Genomic DNA, 16,617 nt, shown 5'->3' with positions numbered 1-16,617 from the left:
CAGTTGAGAACGGATCCGCTTGTCTGACTTTTTGGCGGATTTGAACTGATGCTAAAAAAACTGAAGTGTGAAAGAGGCCTAAGTAAAAAAAATATATATATGCGGTGTATATTATATAATATATATATTGTGGTGCAGTGACCGCTGTGTCCACTAGGGGGCGCTGTGTGGGTGTCCCAGGACTACCGTATAAACATTTCCATTGCCCTGATAGGTGTAGGATACTGAAAGATCATAATGACCAGCAGAGGTACTGCTGACTAGTACGTTCTGTTACAATGTGTCAGGGAAGCCTGTGTGTGGTTGTCTGCAATAGGACCTTGGGTGAGGTCATAGCCATGTGATCACCTGTGGGTGTGGTTATGGACCATATAAGGTACCTGAGGTCTGGTCACATGTGGGTGAATGCTGGGACCTGATTGGTCCAGTTTGGAAGGTCCCGTGAGGAGAAGGATCTCCTCACTAACAGCAGCCTGTGGAGCGGCTGTGTGTGTAATGGCGGCCAGTATCTGAGAGTCCCTGAGGAGTGAGTGGACTTCTGCGGCCTGGAGAAACAGCCATATGGGAACCCTGACGTGGGTGAGATAACCCTGGGGCTAAATAGCCTGTATAATGGACGCTCTCCTGTAATGCTGTGTATATTGCTGCTGGAGGTTTATGAAGGATGAATAAACCTCATAGACTATGATTTGTTGGAAAATCCTGTGCCGGATGTGTTTTCGATCGCTGCAAGCGAGAACCCCTTACTTACATGACAGCGCTACCTCACTATATATATATATATATATATATATATATATATATATATATATATATATATATATATTATATATATACACACACAGTGGGTACGGAAAGTATTCCAATCTCTTTTTTAAATTTTTCACTCTTTGTTTCATTGCAGCCATTTGGTAAATTCAAAAAAGTTCATTTTTCTTCTCATTAATGTACACTCTGCACCCCATCTTGACTGAAAAAAAAAACCAAAAATGTAGAAATGTTTGCAAATTTATTAAAAAAGAAAAACTGAAATATCACATGGACATAAGTATTCAGAGCTTTGCTCAGTATTGAGTAGAAGCACCCTTTTGAGCTAGTACAGCCATGAGTCTTCTTGGGAATGATGCAACAAGTTTTTCGCACCTGGATTTGGGGATCCTCTGCCATTCTTCCTTGCAGATCCTCTCTAGTCCCGTCAGGTTGGATGGTGAACGTTGTTGGACAGCCATTTTCAGGTCTCTCCAGAGATGCTCAATTGAGTTTAGGTCAGGGCTCTGGCTGGGCCAGTCAAGAATGGTCACAGAGTTGTTCTGAAGCCACTTGTTTGTTATTTTAGCTGTGTGCTTAGGGTGATAGTCTTGTTGGAAGGTGAACCTTCGGCCAAGTCTGAGGTCCAGAGCAATTTGGAAGAGGTTTTCATCCAGGATATCTCTGTACTTGCCGCATTCATGTTTCCTTCAAATGCAACTAGTCATCCTGTCCCTGCAGCTGAAAAACACCCACATAGCATGATGCTGCCACCACCATATTTCACTGTTGGGATTGTATCGGGCAGGTGATGAGCAGTGTCTGGTTTTCTCCACACATACCGCTTAGAATTATCATCAAAAAGTTTTCTTCGTCTCATCAGACCAGAGAATCTTATTTCTCATAGTCTGGGAGTCCTTCATGTGTTTTTTAGCAAACTCTATGCGGGCTTTCATATGTCTTGCACTGAAGAGAAGCTTACGTCGTGTCACTCTGCCATAAAGGCCCGACTGGTGGAGGGCTGCAGTGATAGTTGACTTAGTGGAACTTTCTCCCATCTCCCTACTGCATCTGTGGAGCTCAGCCACAGTGATCTTGGGGTTCTTCTTTACCTCTCTCACCAAGGCTTTACTCCCATGATTGCTCAGTTTGGCTGGACGGTCAGGTCTAGGAAGACTTCTGGTGGTCCCAAACTTCTTCCATTTAAGGATTATGGAGGCCACTGTGCTCTTAGGAACCTTGAGAACTGCAGAAATTCTTTTGTAACCTTGGTCAGATATGTGCCTTGCCACAATTCTGTCTCTGTGCTCCTTGGTCAGTTCCTTTGACCTCATGATTCTCATTTGGACTGACATGCGCTGTGAGCTCTTATAAAGACAGGTGTGTGCCTTTACAAATCAAGTCTTATCAGTTTAATTAAACAGCTGGACTCTAATGGAGTAGAACCATCTCAAGGAGGATCACAAGGAAATGGACAGCATGTGACTCTAATATGAGTGAGCAAAGGGTCTAAATACTTAAGATCATGTGATATTTCAGTTTTTCTTTTTTAATACATTTTCAAAAATGTCTACATTTCTGTTTTTTTCAGTGAAGATGGGGTGCAGAGTGTACATTTAATGAGAAAAAAAATGAACTTTTTTGAATTTACCAAACTGCTGCAATGAAACAAAGAGTGAAAAATTCAAAGGCGTCTAAATACTTTCCGTACCCACTGTGTGTGTGTGTGTAGCCCCATTTATCATCAGATTGTCTTGGTGCCTCATCATCTGACGCGGACCTTGTTAATCCGGACGACGTCCGAACCGGCATGACTCTCTTTGTTCTTGACAAATCTCATGTTTATTGAGGTAGGCACTATAGTGTTAGTAGTCTTTCCCAAGGACCACTACTGGTATATTTTTTCTTTTATGCGCTCGTGTCAACTTAGCTTGGTAGGAATAACATAAGGACGGCACATTGTAGAGTTCCGAGAAAAGACACTGCAGATTGATTATTATTTTATGTGGAACACGATTTGTGAACTGGACCCGTGAGGGGAGAGCTGACAGATATAGGGGGTCCGGATTATTGGCACTTGTGCCCTATTACCACTGTCACCTCAATCTGCATTGGTGTGAGCTGGCTGAACACAATATCGGTGTAGTAAGTAGCAACACTGTCATCTTGCGTTTTTTTTTTTTTTTTTTTTTTTTAATGTGTATTAAAGGCCATCTGATGGTTCTGCTTTCTAGTAATGGTTAGTTACATAGGGTAAAAATGAAATATTGTGATTGGAAAACAAACCAAATATGCTCATTTTGCTCATGTTCTGCTTTTGCTTCTAGAAGCCCCTGTGGTGCGAAAGCCACTCCAAAAACTGCAATCTCATGCCTTCCGCCCTATTATTCCTCTCGTGGCCCGAATATCTGATCAGAATGCATCTGGAGCCCCTTCTATGACACTCCGTGAAAAAACACGTCTTGAAAAATTCCGACAGCTGCTTTCCTGCTCAAGCACGGACCTTGGTGAGACATCGCCATTCTACATGTGTCTGCACATCAATTGGTATAAATGGCAGCATTACGAAATTCTATTATACACTCCATTTACCTTGTAGACAGTTGTTATCTCGGGGGAAAATGAAGTCTTGCTGTGGCCATTTTGACGTAGCCATATATTAATCGGTATGAACTGAGCAGTGATTGGCAAAATAGTGCACAGATAATGACAGAAGAAACGTGATGTGTATAAAGGAATTGGCATTTTGAGTACATTTTTATTTGTGCTTAAAGGAGTATATTTGGCACAAAAATAAATTTTGCAATTTTGTGTCATTAAAATTTCCGCCATTTGGCTTTGACAGACCACTGAATTTTAATGTAGTCAGTGGTCATAAATCAGCTAGATCAAGACAGATAAGAGTGAGAAACCCTTCAGTCAAAATAAGCTCACTGACAGACTCTCCGTTATCTCTTTCTGTAGCCAGCAATAAACAGTGAAACACACAAATACAAATGTCAAACAGTGCTAAATTTTTAATTAAATCGAATTGCAACTTTTTTGTAGCCAAATTAAATGCATTAAATACATGCATATTAAATCTTTAGTACAAATATATACATCACTACCTGCTTTCTCTTATTCCCCAGCTGGTAAGAAATGTACAGAGTGCTTGTGCTGCCATTAGTGACCAAATGTTTCTTCCAGATGAGCTGAGAACGTGTAGTTGGCCTGGGATTCCACGAGACGTGCGGCCGATCACATGGAGACTTCTATCGGTAATTCTATTTCTCCTCAGTCCATTATCTGCATTTACTTCACATACATGCAGAGTATATGGAATATTTCCAAAGAAACTGCACATATAGTAATTAAAGGGCTTGGTCTCTTCAGGGAAGCTATGAATTTTGACATACCTCATGTTGATTTACACTGACCTGTTATTTGTGCAATTTTGCCTGCAGTGCCTAGAGGATTCCTTATGCCTGTTGCACCGTTTATATACGTTATTGGTGCAGGGGGTGTAATGAGAGGACTTGGGGTATGTGCACATGCGGATTCCGCTGCGTTTCCGCTGCGGTTTTGGCCGCTGCGGACCCGCAGCAGTTTTAGCTGCGGTGTACAGTACCATTCAAATGAATGGTAAAAAAAAAAACGCTGTGTAGACGTTGCGGAAAAATCCGCGCGGATTTGCTTCGGTTTTCAAACCACAGAAAGAAGTGACATGTCAATTCTTTCTGCGGAATCCGCAGCGGCTTCCTATCTCCACCATTGTGGAGATGGTGAATCCGCAGGACCAAACCGCAGGCAAAACCGCAGATAATCCGCAGGTCTTTTGACCTGCGATTTATCTGCGGTTTTTGCAAAATCCGTGCGGATTAATCCGCAGCGGATTCCGCAGCGTCTGCACACACCCTGCGGGGCCAAAAACGCTGCGGAAACGCAGCGGAATCCGCAGCGTGTGCACATACCCTTAGGAGCAGCGCTAGCTATGGAGCTGGGCCCGACTTTGTTATATAGTCAAGCACTTGCCTTAATCAGCAAGCAGATTAGTGTGTCATGTGCCAGCTACAGCCAATAAGTGTCTGCCTGTTAGCTGCAGCTCATCGATATTCCATCAGGACAGACGTCCACTCTAAGGAAATGATGAAGGCTGCAGCTGATAAACGACCACTCATTGGCTGCAGCCGAACATGACACAATAGTGTCATGTCAATCTCTGTGAACAGCGGTGCCCACATTGCTGGAACAGCACTGCTAGAAGAAGAAAAAAAACACTGGCTTTATTTTAGTTGGCTCCCTGAATTGATTAGGCTGGGTTTGTCCAGTTGTGGATAACACCTTCAATTTTATCCAGAAATGTTATTTGGCTTAAAGGGTTATTCTCAAGATGTGTCTCTCCAGTCTCCTTACTTCCTTGTTGCCTGGGGGAAGTCTACATTGCTATCACTATATTTGCATTTAGAGATAATAGGGCCTTTGAACAAGCTAGGCAGTGATTAGAAGAACTGCTCTGGAAAATGCTTGGGGCTGGTAATCTTGCGGAAGTGATAACAGCAGCTGGGTCAGGAGCAGAGAGAGAGGGATGTGAATAGCTAACTGCTGTATAGAAATCAGTGGACTGGAGAGAAGTGGCTTGGATCTCAGGAGTTAAGTCTTTAGCCTGGACTGAGTCTACTGCCATAGTTCTTCTTGCCAACAAGCTTACAGTATGTAAAATTAAAGGTCTCATAGCAAATGTCCCTGCTACGTAAACTATTACATTACTTCAAGACCATTCCTGTAAAAGTCCCACTTCGGGAATTGAAATAGCTTCAAACTAGCATCCTTGACTTCATATGGAACACTAGGCACCACAGAATACCAAGGTCAGTGATGCTGTCGGGAAAGTCATAGGGAGGCATTGCTATCCCGGATTTGGAAAAATACTACTGAGTCACCCACCTTAGATGAAGTCCCTCTTGGACAGCCTAGTTTCTAGTTTTCTTACTATAGATGGGTTGGAATTAAGAAATTGTGACTAGCTCCAGTACATGCTGTTGCCTCCTATGACATAGCCCTTCCTCTAGGGCCCGTTTTGACCTTGTTCCATGTACGTTACTATTCATTATTCATACTCTGGGCTGCCAAATAGTCTAACACCCTCATCTCCCTTTGAGAGACGATTCCAGTAGGGCCTCTCCAAGAATTTTGGCACCGCAATTTTCCCAGATTCTTCTCTCCCCTACAAAATCCACCCACCAGCGTCATAGATGCATGGATATATGGGAACGGGTTCTTGGTGTACATATCTCCCCAGCATTGTGGAGTACTATTTGGGACAGAGCAGATAAATCCTCTGTATATGCCATCCGCAAAGAAATTCAGTTCAAACTACTCATGCATGGGCACCTTACCACGAGACTCTCCTCTTCACTTCCTAAACCTGCTGGAGGTTCTTAGCGCACACTGACTCCCTTATTCATATCTTCTCGAAATGTAGTCTTATTACCCCTTTTTGTGGAATAGTGAGGTAGTTGGTGGTGGGCCTCTCCTCTGTTCACCTTCCTCGACTCCCTAAATTACTAATCTAAAGTTTCCCCTCCCACATAACTGGTAAAGAAGTCAGCCAGGCTGTTCTTTTACTTTTGTACTGCCTCTGATAGCAAGAGCCTGGAAACAAACAGCTCCCCCATCTCGCCTAGATATGTATGGGTTACTAAAGAAAGTCCCCTCACTGGAGCTTCACTCAAGCAACCCCATGGACACATTTCCGCATGTCTGGAACCTCCGAGGTTTTCATCACTCCACATCCAACTTCCCAGTAGCCCGCAGGAGTTTTGACCATGATACCTCCCTCCTTGATCGCTCTTGTCCTAACCCTCCCCTCATTTTTCCCCTTGCCTTGTTGTATATACTTCTTTCCTCTCCCCTTTTTCATTTTTTTTTTTTTTTTATTAAACATTTGTCGAGAGTTTGGAGCACTGGACATTAATCTGAATTTTGTGTTTGAGTCTCTATTACAGTAAAAAAAAAACTCAGCAGGACAATGACAGCATCATGTTTTTTCCTCCATAGGGTTATCTTCCTGCCAATAAAGACAGACGCCAAATGACACTAGAAAGAAAACGTGCAGAATATTTTGGTTTTATTGAACAGTATTATGATTCCCGAAATGAAGAGCATCATCAAGACACTTATCGACAGGTGAGAATTGTTCAATCGACTCCCTTACGTCCTTTTATAGTATCCCAGTCTTCTTGCCATCTCTGCCCCCACATTGTTTTTACATGTTGCGTACAGACAGTGCAGAAGTGTGTCTGCGCAATAGGCTAAAACGTCTTGAGACTTCCACTTTCAACAGACGCTGATGACGTTACATCCTAGCAGAACCCTGTAGCAGGGCTGTGGAGTCGGAGTCGTGGAGTCGGAGTCGGAGCTCATTTTGGTGGAGTCGGAGTCGGAGTTGGAGTCGGTATAAAATGGACCGACTCCGACTCCTAAAATATATAATAAATTGGGCACAGTAGTTCAATGCAGGATGTGCTTAATATTTTTTCATAGGAGTTTGGGAAAGTTATGAAATGTCCTATAAATGGCTGTTCTATTCCTGATCTAAGGCTACATTCACACACAGCGTTTTTCCTGTGTTTTTTGAGGATACGTTTTTCAGCTGCAAAAGTTGATCATCTTTTTAAAAAACTGCATCACCTGAAAGGTTTTTGAGCTCATAGATAATGTTTTCAATAGCAAAAACAGATTAGAAATCTGCTCTATCTATCCATTTATCCATATCTGTCTATCCATATCGTATCTGTACCAAAAAGAATGAAAACCGGGTAGTACACCAATATATATTCTGTTCTATCTAAATATCTTGATTATTGGATCATAAAAATGATTAAATGTCTGAGGTTCACATTGTACTACAATAGATTTTTCACTTAAATATAAGCAATATGTGTGGGAGTCGGAGTCGTGGAGTCGGAGTTGGAGTCGGAGTCGGTGTAAGGGAAATTGAGGAGTCGGAGTCAGTCGCAGGTTTGGCTTACCGACTCCACAGCCCTGCCCTGTAGAGATAACTTCGGCCTCCATCACTTACCGAGATGAGATGGAGTTGTCAGAGAACACTTAACTTGTTTATTTAAAATTACTTGTAAGCAGATTCTGTTTCCCCTCATGCTGGGGTCTATTGTAAAGTGTGTCTTCTACACAAGGTCACTTCTGATACCCCCTTTTACGTAAATGTGACTACCCTTTATAATTTATTTTCCATACTTTATATTAGTTTGCGGTTCCTTTATATAATAGCTGCGCTTTTGTCTTGTAGATCCATATTGACATACCACGGACTAATCCTCTAATACCATTGTTTCAGCAAGCGTTAGTACAAGAAGTGAGTATTAACTACTGTTATTATATTTATACAATTCACATACAGTTTTGGCTTTCAAAAACACATTTTCTGTGACAAGTAACTTAAAGCATCAAACCGGTGGGGTTTTTTTTTCCCGCCATTGGACTGTTATTACTAATGCATATTCCCTGCTCCCAGTTATATTACCAGTCCCGTTTTTTAGCTTTTCTCGGCGCCACTCTGGTCCCATTCCGCCATCTTGTGACCACAACTCGTGACTGACCAGAAGTCAGAGGAAACAGTCAAAAGCTCTCAGTGTAATTCTATAGGGGGCTCGTTCTGGCTGTCATAGACTTACACTGAGTTGTAACTTCCGGCTCACCCATCATACACTGGCGTGGTGTCAATACAGAAGAAGACAGTGACCAAGAAGTATTTTACTACAGGAACAGAAAATACACTATTGATACCACTCCAAGGGGAAAATAGAGACACTAGAGTGGTGCTTTAAAGGGAACCTGTCACCAGGTTTGGCCGCTATAAGATGCGGCCACTGCCTTTGGGGCTTATCTACAGCATTCTTTAATGCTGTAGATAAGCCCCCGGTCCGACCTGAAAGAGAAGAAAAACAAATTTTATTATACTCACCCGGGGGGGGGGGGCAGTCCGATGCGGTCCGGTCCAATGGGTGTCGCTGGTCCGGTTCCGGCGCCTCCCATCTTCGTGCAATGTTGTCATCCTGCTTGCTTCGTGTCGCGCTTCTGCGCAGGCGTACTGATCTGCCCTGTTGAGGGTAGATCAGTACGCCTGCGCAGGAACCACGGCAAAAAGCAAGCAGGGTGATGACATTGCATAAAGATGGGAGGCGCCAGACCCGGACCTGCGACACCCATCGTACCGAACCGCATCAGACCGCCCACCTGGGTGAGTATAATAAAACTTGTTTTTCTTCTCTTTCAGGTTGTACCGGAGGCATATCTACTGCATTCTGTAATGCTGTAGATAAGCCCCGAAAGGCAGTGACCGCATCTTATAGCGGCCAAACCTGGTGACAGGTTCCCTTTAAAGAACAGGTGCATTTTTACTGAAAGCTTATAGTGAAAGATCATTTCCTGATTGTCTTGCAATATAAACAAGATGTTAATTAATCAATAAATAAGCATAATGCTTGTTCGTAGGGTGAAATGATTTTTTAGACTACTTCACAATCATTGTTTTTGGCAGCTCATTGCTCAGTGTAAAACAAAACTCCCACTGCCGAGAACTATGGCAGTGTGTGCACACTGAGCGCTCTATTACAGATCACTCAGTGCACAACATTGAGCGTGGTCTTTCTGTGTAAAAAGGCTTTTAAACAACCAATCAGCAGTCGTTTAGAGCCGCCTATGAGTTTATGCAAGCATACCAAAAGGCTGGACACATAAGAGATCTGTCAGCAAATTTTGTTGGCCAACAGCTATCTTTCCCTGCTCCTACAATCTTGCACACTGCTATTGACGATGTACACGTCTACGTCTATGCACGATGAGAAGAGTTTCTGCCAAAAATAGATGACAAAAAACCTTTAGCTATTAGATATCAGTGGGAAAATAACTAACTTTAGGATGAGCTGTAGGGCCCTACATGAGTGCAGTTAGCAGAAAATTACTATTACATACTTTATTTGTGCTCATTAGTGTATGTTTGTACTGACAAAGTAACCCTTTGCATTTTTATTTCTTCCTCTCATACCAGATTTTTGAGAGAATCTTGTTTATCTGGGCCATCCGGCACCCTGCAAGCGGCTATGTCCAGGGAATCAATGATCTGGTCACTCCATTCTTCGTGGTGTTTTTGACTGAGCATGTTGGTGAGGATGCACTGATTAGCCTTCACTTCGTGTTCCAATGTATGTTTTGTCTTAAAGAGATATTCTCAAGTTTGAAACTTATCCCCTATTCGCTGGAAAGAGAACGTCTTCCCGATTGCTGGGGATCCAACTGCTGAGGCCCCCACCGATATTCAGAACCTGAGCTTTAAAGACTGTCGGCTATTTGAAGCGGAGGCTGATCATGCACACTGCCATTCGATGCATTCTTAATAGGATTGGCAGAGATAGCCAAGCGCTGCTCTTGGCTGGTCTTCGGCACTACCATCAGAGTGCGTGGAGTGGCAGTGCTCGTCATCGACCTCAGCTCCATTCTTCTGGGTTCTTCTATGCCCTGATTCTCATGATTGATGGGAGTCGCTGCGATCATGAGGATATTCCGTATCCCTCGGATAGGAGATCATTTTCATACTTGATACCGCTTTTAGCTTATGCTTTCAAATGAACTTACCTTATGGGAAACTATTGTATGATTCTGAAATTTGTGCTAAGACGATCACAACGGTACTTTATAAGGATTTTTATTCTTTTGGAAAAATGTGTAATGCTCAACTACTGACCTATAAGGCCTCTTTTATGTACCTTTTTTTTTTATATATGTTTGTATAAAGCATTTTTAAAATACTCTTGTTTTAGAGCACCACTCCAGCTTTTTTTTTTTTTTTTAGCCTTCAGTACTGGAGTGGTGCTACTAATGTAAGTTCCCTGACCCTAGTATTATAATTACCAGCTGCCGTTTTCAGCTCTTTCTGGCACCATTTCTATCCCGCACCACCATCTTGTGAACGCAGCGTCTTATCGACCGGAAGTCAGAAGTAACAGTCACAATTCTATGGGAGCCTCGTTTTGGCCTTCTTCTGGCTCTCATTGGCTCACATTGAGCAGTGACTTCCAGTTTTCTCCGCAAACACTGGAGCGATCTGGCCGATCACTACCTGCTGAGACCGACATGAGCGGCGTCAATAATAGTTGAGGACAGAGGCTGGTAGGTATAAGACTAGGGGCAGGGAACTTAGATTAGTAGCACCACTCCAGCGCTGCAATAAATTCAAACTCTGGATTGGTGCTTTAAGCCCTGTAGAAAAACTTTTATCAAAAAAAAAACAAAAACTGCTAACCCCTTTAAAAATGCCACAAAATGCTTTATAGCTATGTGTCATTATATACCATATTTCTCCTTCCCTAATTTCCTCCTCTAAAACCTAGATGGGTCTTATGGTCAGGTGCGTCTTACAGTCCAAAAAATAGGGATTTTTGTGTACTCACCGTAAAATCCTTTTCTCCGAGCCATTCATTGGGGGACACAGAGACCGTGGGTGTTATGCTGCTTGGCACTAGGAGGACACTAAGTAAGCCAGAAAAAAAGTTAACTCCTCCCCTGCAGTATACACCCTCTCGCTGGATGAGATTTCTCCAGTTCATGCTTAGTGTCTGGCTTCAGACCCCACCGTTTTTATTTTATTTTTGAATTTTCTGTAAATTTTTATTTTTTAATTAACAGAGTGAAGGGGGCGACGGTTCCTTTCTACGGCCTGCTCTCCCCCGAACCAACAGCAGGCAAGCACGCAGAGTATACCTCCCTGTACACTTTCCTGCAACGTTTTGGGCTGATTCCTCTGGCAATAATGGCAATGATCTTATGACCAGGGGAAAAGTTCCGGTAATTCACGGATACGAGGGCAGGCGCACGGAATGGAGAAGACTGGACAGCGCTTCCGAAGGCCCTGAATCAGCCCCATAGCTCTCCATCCCCCTACCATAGGGAGGATCGATTGAGCATGCCCCTTTAAGAACTCCTCCAGCTCTGCTACATCAGCCCAGGAGTGCTGTGAGTTCATTTTCCCCTTCGTCACTGAGGTCTGGTGAACTCCCTATTCTGGTAAAGGAAGGTAATGAGCCTGATTATCAGGCACCTGAGTCTAATGATGATGACTGGCTGAGTGGAGTCACGGACTGGATATAAGGCTGCCGACGCCCTTCTGCCCTGCGGGTGATTTCTCTGTGGACTTCTAGGAAACCAGTCTGATTCCTGCTCCTCTAAAGCTAAATTTTCTGCTTTGCCTTTTAGCATTTGTGTTTTGTTTGCCTTGCTTTTCTGGATTCTGCCATTCCCTGCTGGGGTGAGCTGATTCTTCTTTTGCCTGTTGCTCTGTCTTCAGAATATTCCTGAGTACTGACATAGTCTTTTTGAAGCCTAGCGTCTTCAGGGCCTTTTTCACTGTCAGTCTGTTGGCTCTTATTTTCATAGGGTTTTTCACGGATTGCAGACAGCAGCCTTCCTGTCCTTTCCTATCTAGTTAGCTTGGGCCCCGTCTTTGCTCAGTCTATCTTTCTGTCTGTGTTGTGTTCTTTCTTCTTGCTTCACCGTCATTATATGTGGGGGGCTGCCTTTTGCTTTGGGGTCTGCTCTGGGGCAGTTTAGATTTCCCTTTCTGTCTTTAGGCTATTTAATTCTCCGGCTGTGATCGAGGGGTCTAGGGCATCGCAGGAACCCCCCACGGCTACTGCTAGTTGTGTTGATAGGTTCAGGGGTCTGCAATCCGATAGCTGCCAACCTCTCTGGTTTTCTGGACTTAGCTAGCATTTCTGTTTTTGCCTCCTACGGTGACTCAATCATAACACAGGAGGATGAGAGCCTGCATTGATGGCCCGGACAGCGCTGAGCACTGGAGTTGAGGTACGGGGTCGGGTCGTGGCCCCCGGGAGAAGCGCTGACATAGCGTCAGTGGCGGTGCACCGGCCCCCCATCGCGGGCGCTACCGCGGGTAGCCCGAAAAATTTAGTCCCCAGCTTTTCCCAGTCTGCTAGGCCGCAATTTCAGTAGCGCCCGCCCCCGGCGCCTACCGCGGGTAGGCCCAAAAATTTAGCCCCCGACTTTTCCAGCCTACTAGGCCGCAATTTGAATAGTGCCGCCCGCGCTATTATCGCCGCCCCTCCTCTTGGCGCCTCTCATCCCTTACAAGACGCGCAATTCTAATCTCGGGGGCCATGTCTTTTTACCTCAGCCTGCTCTGGACACGAACTGTGAGGCGATCATTCTGCCGAATACCGGGTGACACCGCAGGGCCACCGCTATTCCTCCCGGGGGACACAGCACAGGACCGGGTAAGCTGCATCTGCCCTCAGATTAACGCTTAACCCCTTCCCGGCACATTCAATGCAGCAGCAGACAGACTCTGCCGTTAACCCTTTCAGGAGCACTATGTCTCAATCTAAGGAGGCTAAATGGGCTGTTAAAAAGCACACTGCGTTTTTTACCGTGTGTGCCACTTGCAAGTCTGCCTTACCCAGTGCACAGACTAATCCGTTATGCAAGGATTGCGACCCGGACTGCGCTCCAACACCCCTCGCCGCCGCTGCTGACTGGCTTCCTGCGTTTAGTACCCCTGAGTGGGCTGCGTCCCTGTCATGGTCTGTGGAGTCTCTGACCCAGGCTATAGACGCCCCCCGGGAATCCTCTTTAAGTCAGAAAGCGTCCTTACCTCCCAAGGGGGGCTCAGGCGGCGGCCGGGAACCGTCCACCAGCAGGGGCCGTACTCGCTCAAGGGATGGTCAGGTCTCTAGAAAGCGGACCCATGACGCGTCCCCTAGTCCCGTTCACGCTTCAGCATCAGCGACTCCTGTCTCTCGCTCTCCCTCTCCTGAGGTTCACAGCGAGCACGACTCTGAATTCGAATCTGACACGTCAGTTCCTCAGAATCCCCCGACTGATCAAGAGTCCCTTGATTCTCTTATAGAATCAGTCAACAGGATTCTGAAGTTGAATGAGGAAAACATTCCCGCTCCAGCACACCCTATTTCATTGAAGAAAACAAAGCGTGTGCGCAGGTTATTTACCAGCCATCCGGAGTGTAAGGAAATTGTCCAGAAACATAGGAATCGTCCACTTAGGCGGTTCACAGGGCAAAACTCTACTGAGGCTAAATACCCTTTTGATCTAGTCCTAATGAAGGATTGGTTACAATCCCCTCCGGTGGACCCCCCCCCCAGTATCGCATCTTGCTTCTAAGACGCTCCTATCCGTTTCGGAGGGTTGCTCAGTCAGAAACCCCTCCGATCGTCAAATTGACTACCTTGCCCGTTCAGTTTTTGAAGCTTCAGGAGCAGCGCTTTTTCCATCTTTCGCGGCTGTTTGGGTCACTAAGGCAATGGCCGCTTGGGCAGAGGTCTTGATTAATTCCTTCCAGGGCACCAATCTTCCTCCGGAGGCAACCACTGTTGCCAAGCAGATAAGTCACGCGGCGGACTTTGTAGTAGACGCTTCTTTTGATGCCGCCAATTGCGCTGCTCAAACTGCCGCTAATGCGATCTCCATTAGAAGAGCCCTATGGCTCCGCGACTGGCGGGCAGATGCCACATCTAAAAGATTGTTGACCTCTCTCCCCTTTCGAAAGGGTCGTCTTTTTGGAGAGAAACTGGACCCGCTGATTTCTGATACTACCAGGGGAAAAAGTAAATTCCTTCCTCAACAAAAGGCTGTTCGGCCGTTTCGCAACCAACAGCCGACGCGTTTTCGATCTTTTCGCAACAATTCCGGTTGGTCCTCCTCTACCTTCTCTTCCAGATCAGGTCGGTCCCCGCGCGGAGACAGAGGCTCCCAGGTCTCATAGAGACCTAACCGCTCTTGGAAACCCAGGCCAAGGACTTCTGGATCTAGGGGAGCCAGATCTCATAGATCTACCCAATGACTTATTGCGGTATCCGGCGGACACCAACAACGTAGGCGGTCGCCTACTTTACTTTCCTTCAGCTACACCTGGCTCGCGGTCGTCCACGACAAGTGGGTCAGGGAGCTGGTGTCCTCTTGATACAAGATAGAGTTTTCCTCTCCCCCTCCAACTCGCTTTTTCCTTTCCTCTCCCCCCAAGGGAAAGACAAGAGCCTTCCTTCGGGCTGTTCAGGTTCTGCTAAGGGACGGAGTCATCATTCCGGTCCCTCATCACGAAAGGTTCACGGGATTTTATTCCAACCTTTTTGTGGTCCCAAAAAAGGACGGGACGATGCGACCCATTCTGGATCTCAAACTGTTAAATCAGTTTATCAAGGTACGGCGATTCCGAATGAAATCTCTCCGATCAGTTGTCGCTTCCATGGAAAAAGGAGAGTTCCTAGCATCCATCGACATCAAGGACGCTTACCTTCACATTCCGATCTGCCCGTCTCACCAGCAGTTCTTCCGTTTTGCAATTCACGAGGAACACTTCCAGTTCGTTGCCTTGCCTTTCAGACTCGCCACAACCCCCAGGGTCTTTACCAAGGTCATGGCGGCTGTCATGGCCATTCTCCACTCTCGGGAGTAGTTGTGTTTCCGTATCTGGACGACCTGCTCATCAAGGGTTCGTCCCTTCCAGGGATATAACAATAAATACACTTTCTCGCCTGGGGTGGAAGATAAACTTCGAAAAGTCTTTCCCAAAACCGGCTCCGCGGATTTCCTTTTTAGGAATGATCTTGGACACTTCCTGCGGGTTGGTCATTCTCTCTCCAGAAAAGACCCAAGCCTTACAACAGGCAGCGCGGACTCTTTCCCGAACAGTTTCTCACTCCATTCGTTTCAGCATGAGAGTTCTCGGAAAGATGGTGGCTGCGATGGAAGCAGTTTCATTTGCACAGTTCCATCTCCGTCCCTTACAATATGTGTTGCTGTTAGCTTGGGACAAGAACCCGCTCTCCCTGGACCGCCGGATCCTTCTGTCCCTGCGGGTCAGGCAAGCCCTCAGGTGGTGGACACTGAGGTCCTCCCTGAATCAAGGGAGGTCTTTTCTCCCAGTAAGATGGTTGATAGTAACCACCGACACAAGCCTTCTCGGCTGGGGTGCTGTCTTTCGTCACCACACGGCACAGGGTCGTTGGTCAACCCGAAAGTCACGTCTCCCCATCAACATTTTGAAGATACGAGCAATCAGATTAGCTCTACGGAGTTTCCACCATCTCCTCGCGGGTCACCCCATCAGGATCCAATCTCCAATCCGACAACGTCACGGCTGTAGCGTATATCAACCGCCAGGGAGGTACCGGAGCAGGATGGCCATGCACGAAGTGAGTCACATCCTCCATTGGGCCGAGACCAACAATTCGCCCATCTCAGCAATCCACATCCCGGGCGTAGAAAATTGGGCGGCAGATTTTCTCAGTCACCAAGGCATTGCCTCGGGAGAGTGGTCTCTTCATCCGGAAGTCTTTCAGCAGATTTGCCGTCGTTGGGGGACTCTGGATGTGGATCTCATGGCCTCAAGACTAAACAACAAGGTTCCTCGGTTCATTGCCCGATCTCGCGATCCATGCGCCATCGGAGCGGACGCCCTAGTTCTGCCATGGCACCGGTTCCGGCTCCCGTACATCTTCCCCCCTCTTCCCTTGCTTCCGAGGGTCATCAAGAAGATCAGAGCGGAGGGAGTACCGGTGATCCTAGTCGCACCAGATTGGCCGCGCCGAGCATGGTATGCAGAACTAATAGAACTAGTCGCCGACGTTCCCTGGCGACTTCCAGATCGCATGGATCTACTCTCACAGGACCCGATTTACCACCAGAACTCCGGGGCCCTGTCTTTAACGGCGTGGCCGTTGAATCCTGGATTTTAGCACAGGCTGTGTTCTCTCACGATGTGATTTCCACCATGATTAGTGCTAGGAAACCTGTGTCCATGCGCATCTATCACCGCACCTGGAAAGCTTTCTTTTCGTG

The 16,617-nt window shown here is 45.9% G+C and overlaps 1 protein-coding gene across 1 annotated transcript in view; it reads left to right on the top strand.

Annotated features, from left to right (window-relative positions):
- Positions 1-16,617, top strand: part of TBC1D22B (TBC1 domain family member 22B) — a 64,062-nt gene that overhangs the window by 12,668 nt on the left and 34,777 nt on the right. The window contains exons 4-8 of the mRNA XM_073542430.1: positions 3,075-3,254; positions 3,937-4,007; positions 6,787-6,915; positions 8,039-8,104; positions 9,800-9,914. Of these exons, the coding sequence (XP_073398531.1) occupies positions 3,075-3,254; positions 3,937-4,007; positions 6,787-6,915; positions 8,039-8,104; positions 9,800-9,914 (561 nt within the window). The remainder of the gene's footprint in view (positions 1-3,074; positions 3,255-3,936; positions 4,008-6,786; positions 6,916-8,038; positions 8,105-9,799; positions 9,915-16,617) is intronic.

Source organism: Dendrobates tinctorius, unplaced genomic scaffold (genome assembly GCF_039654945.1).
Source record: "Dendrobates tinctorius isolate UK_male_01 unplaced genomic scaffold, ASM3965494v1 ptg000127l, whole genome shotgun sequence".
Classification (NCBI taxonomy): domain Eukaryota; kingdom Metazoa; phylum Chordata; class Amphibia; order Anura; family Dendrobatidae; genus Dendrobates; species Dendrobates tinctorius.
Note: the sequence above shows the minus strand (reverse complement) of the source record. Positions and strands in the feature narration are given on the sequence as shown.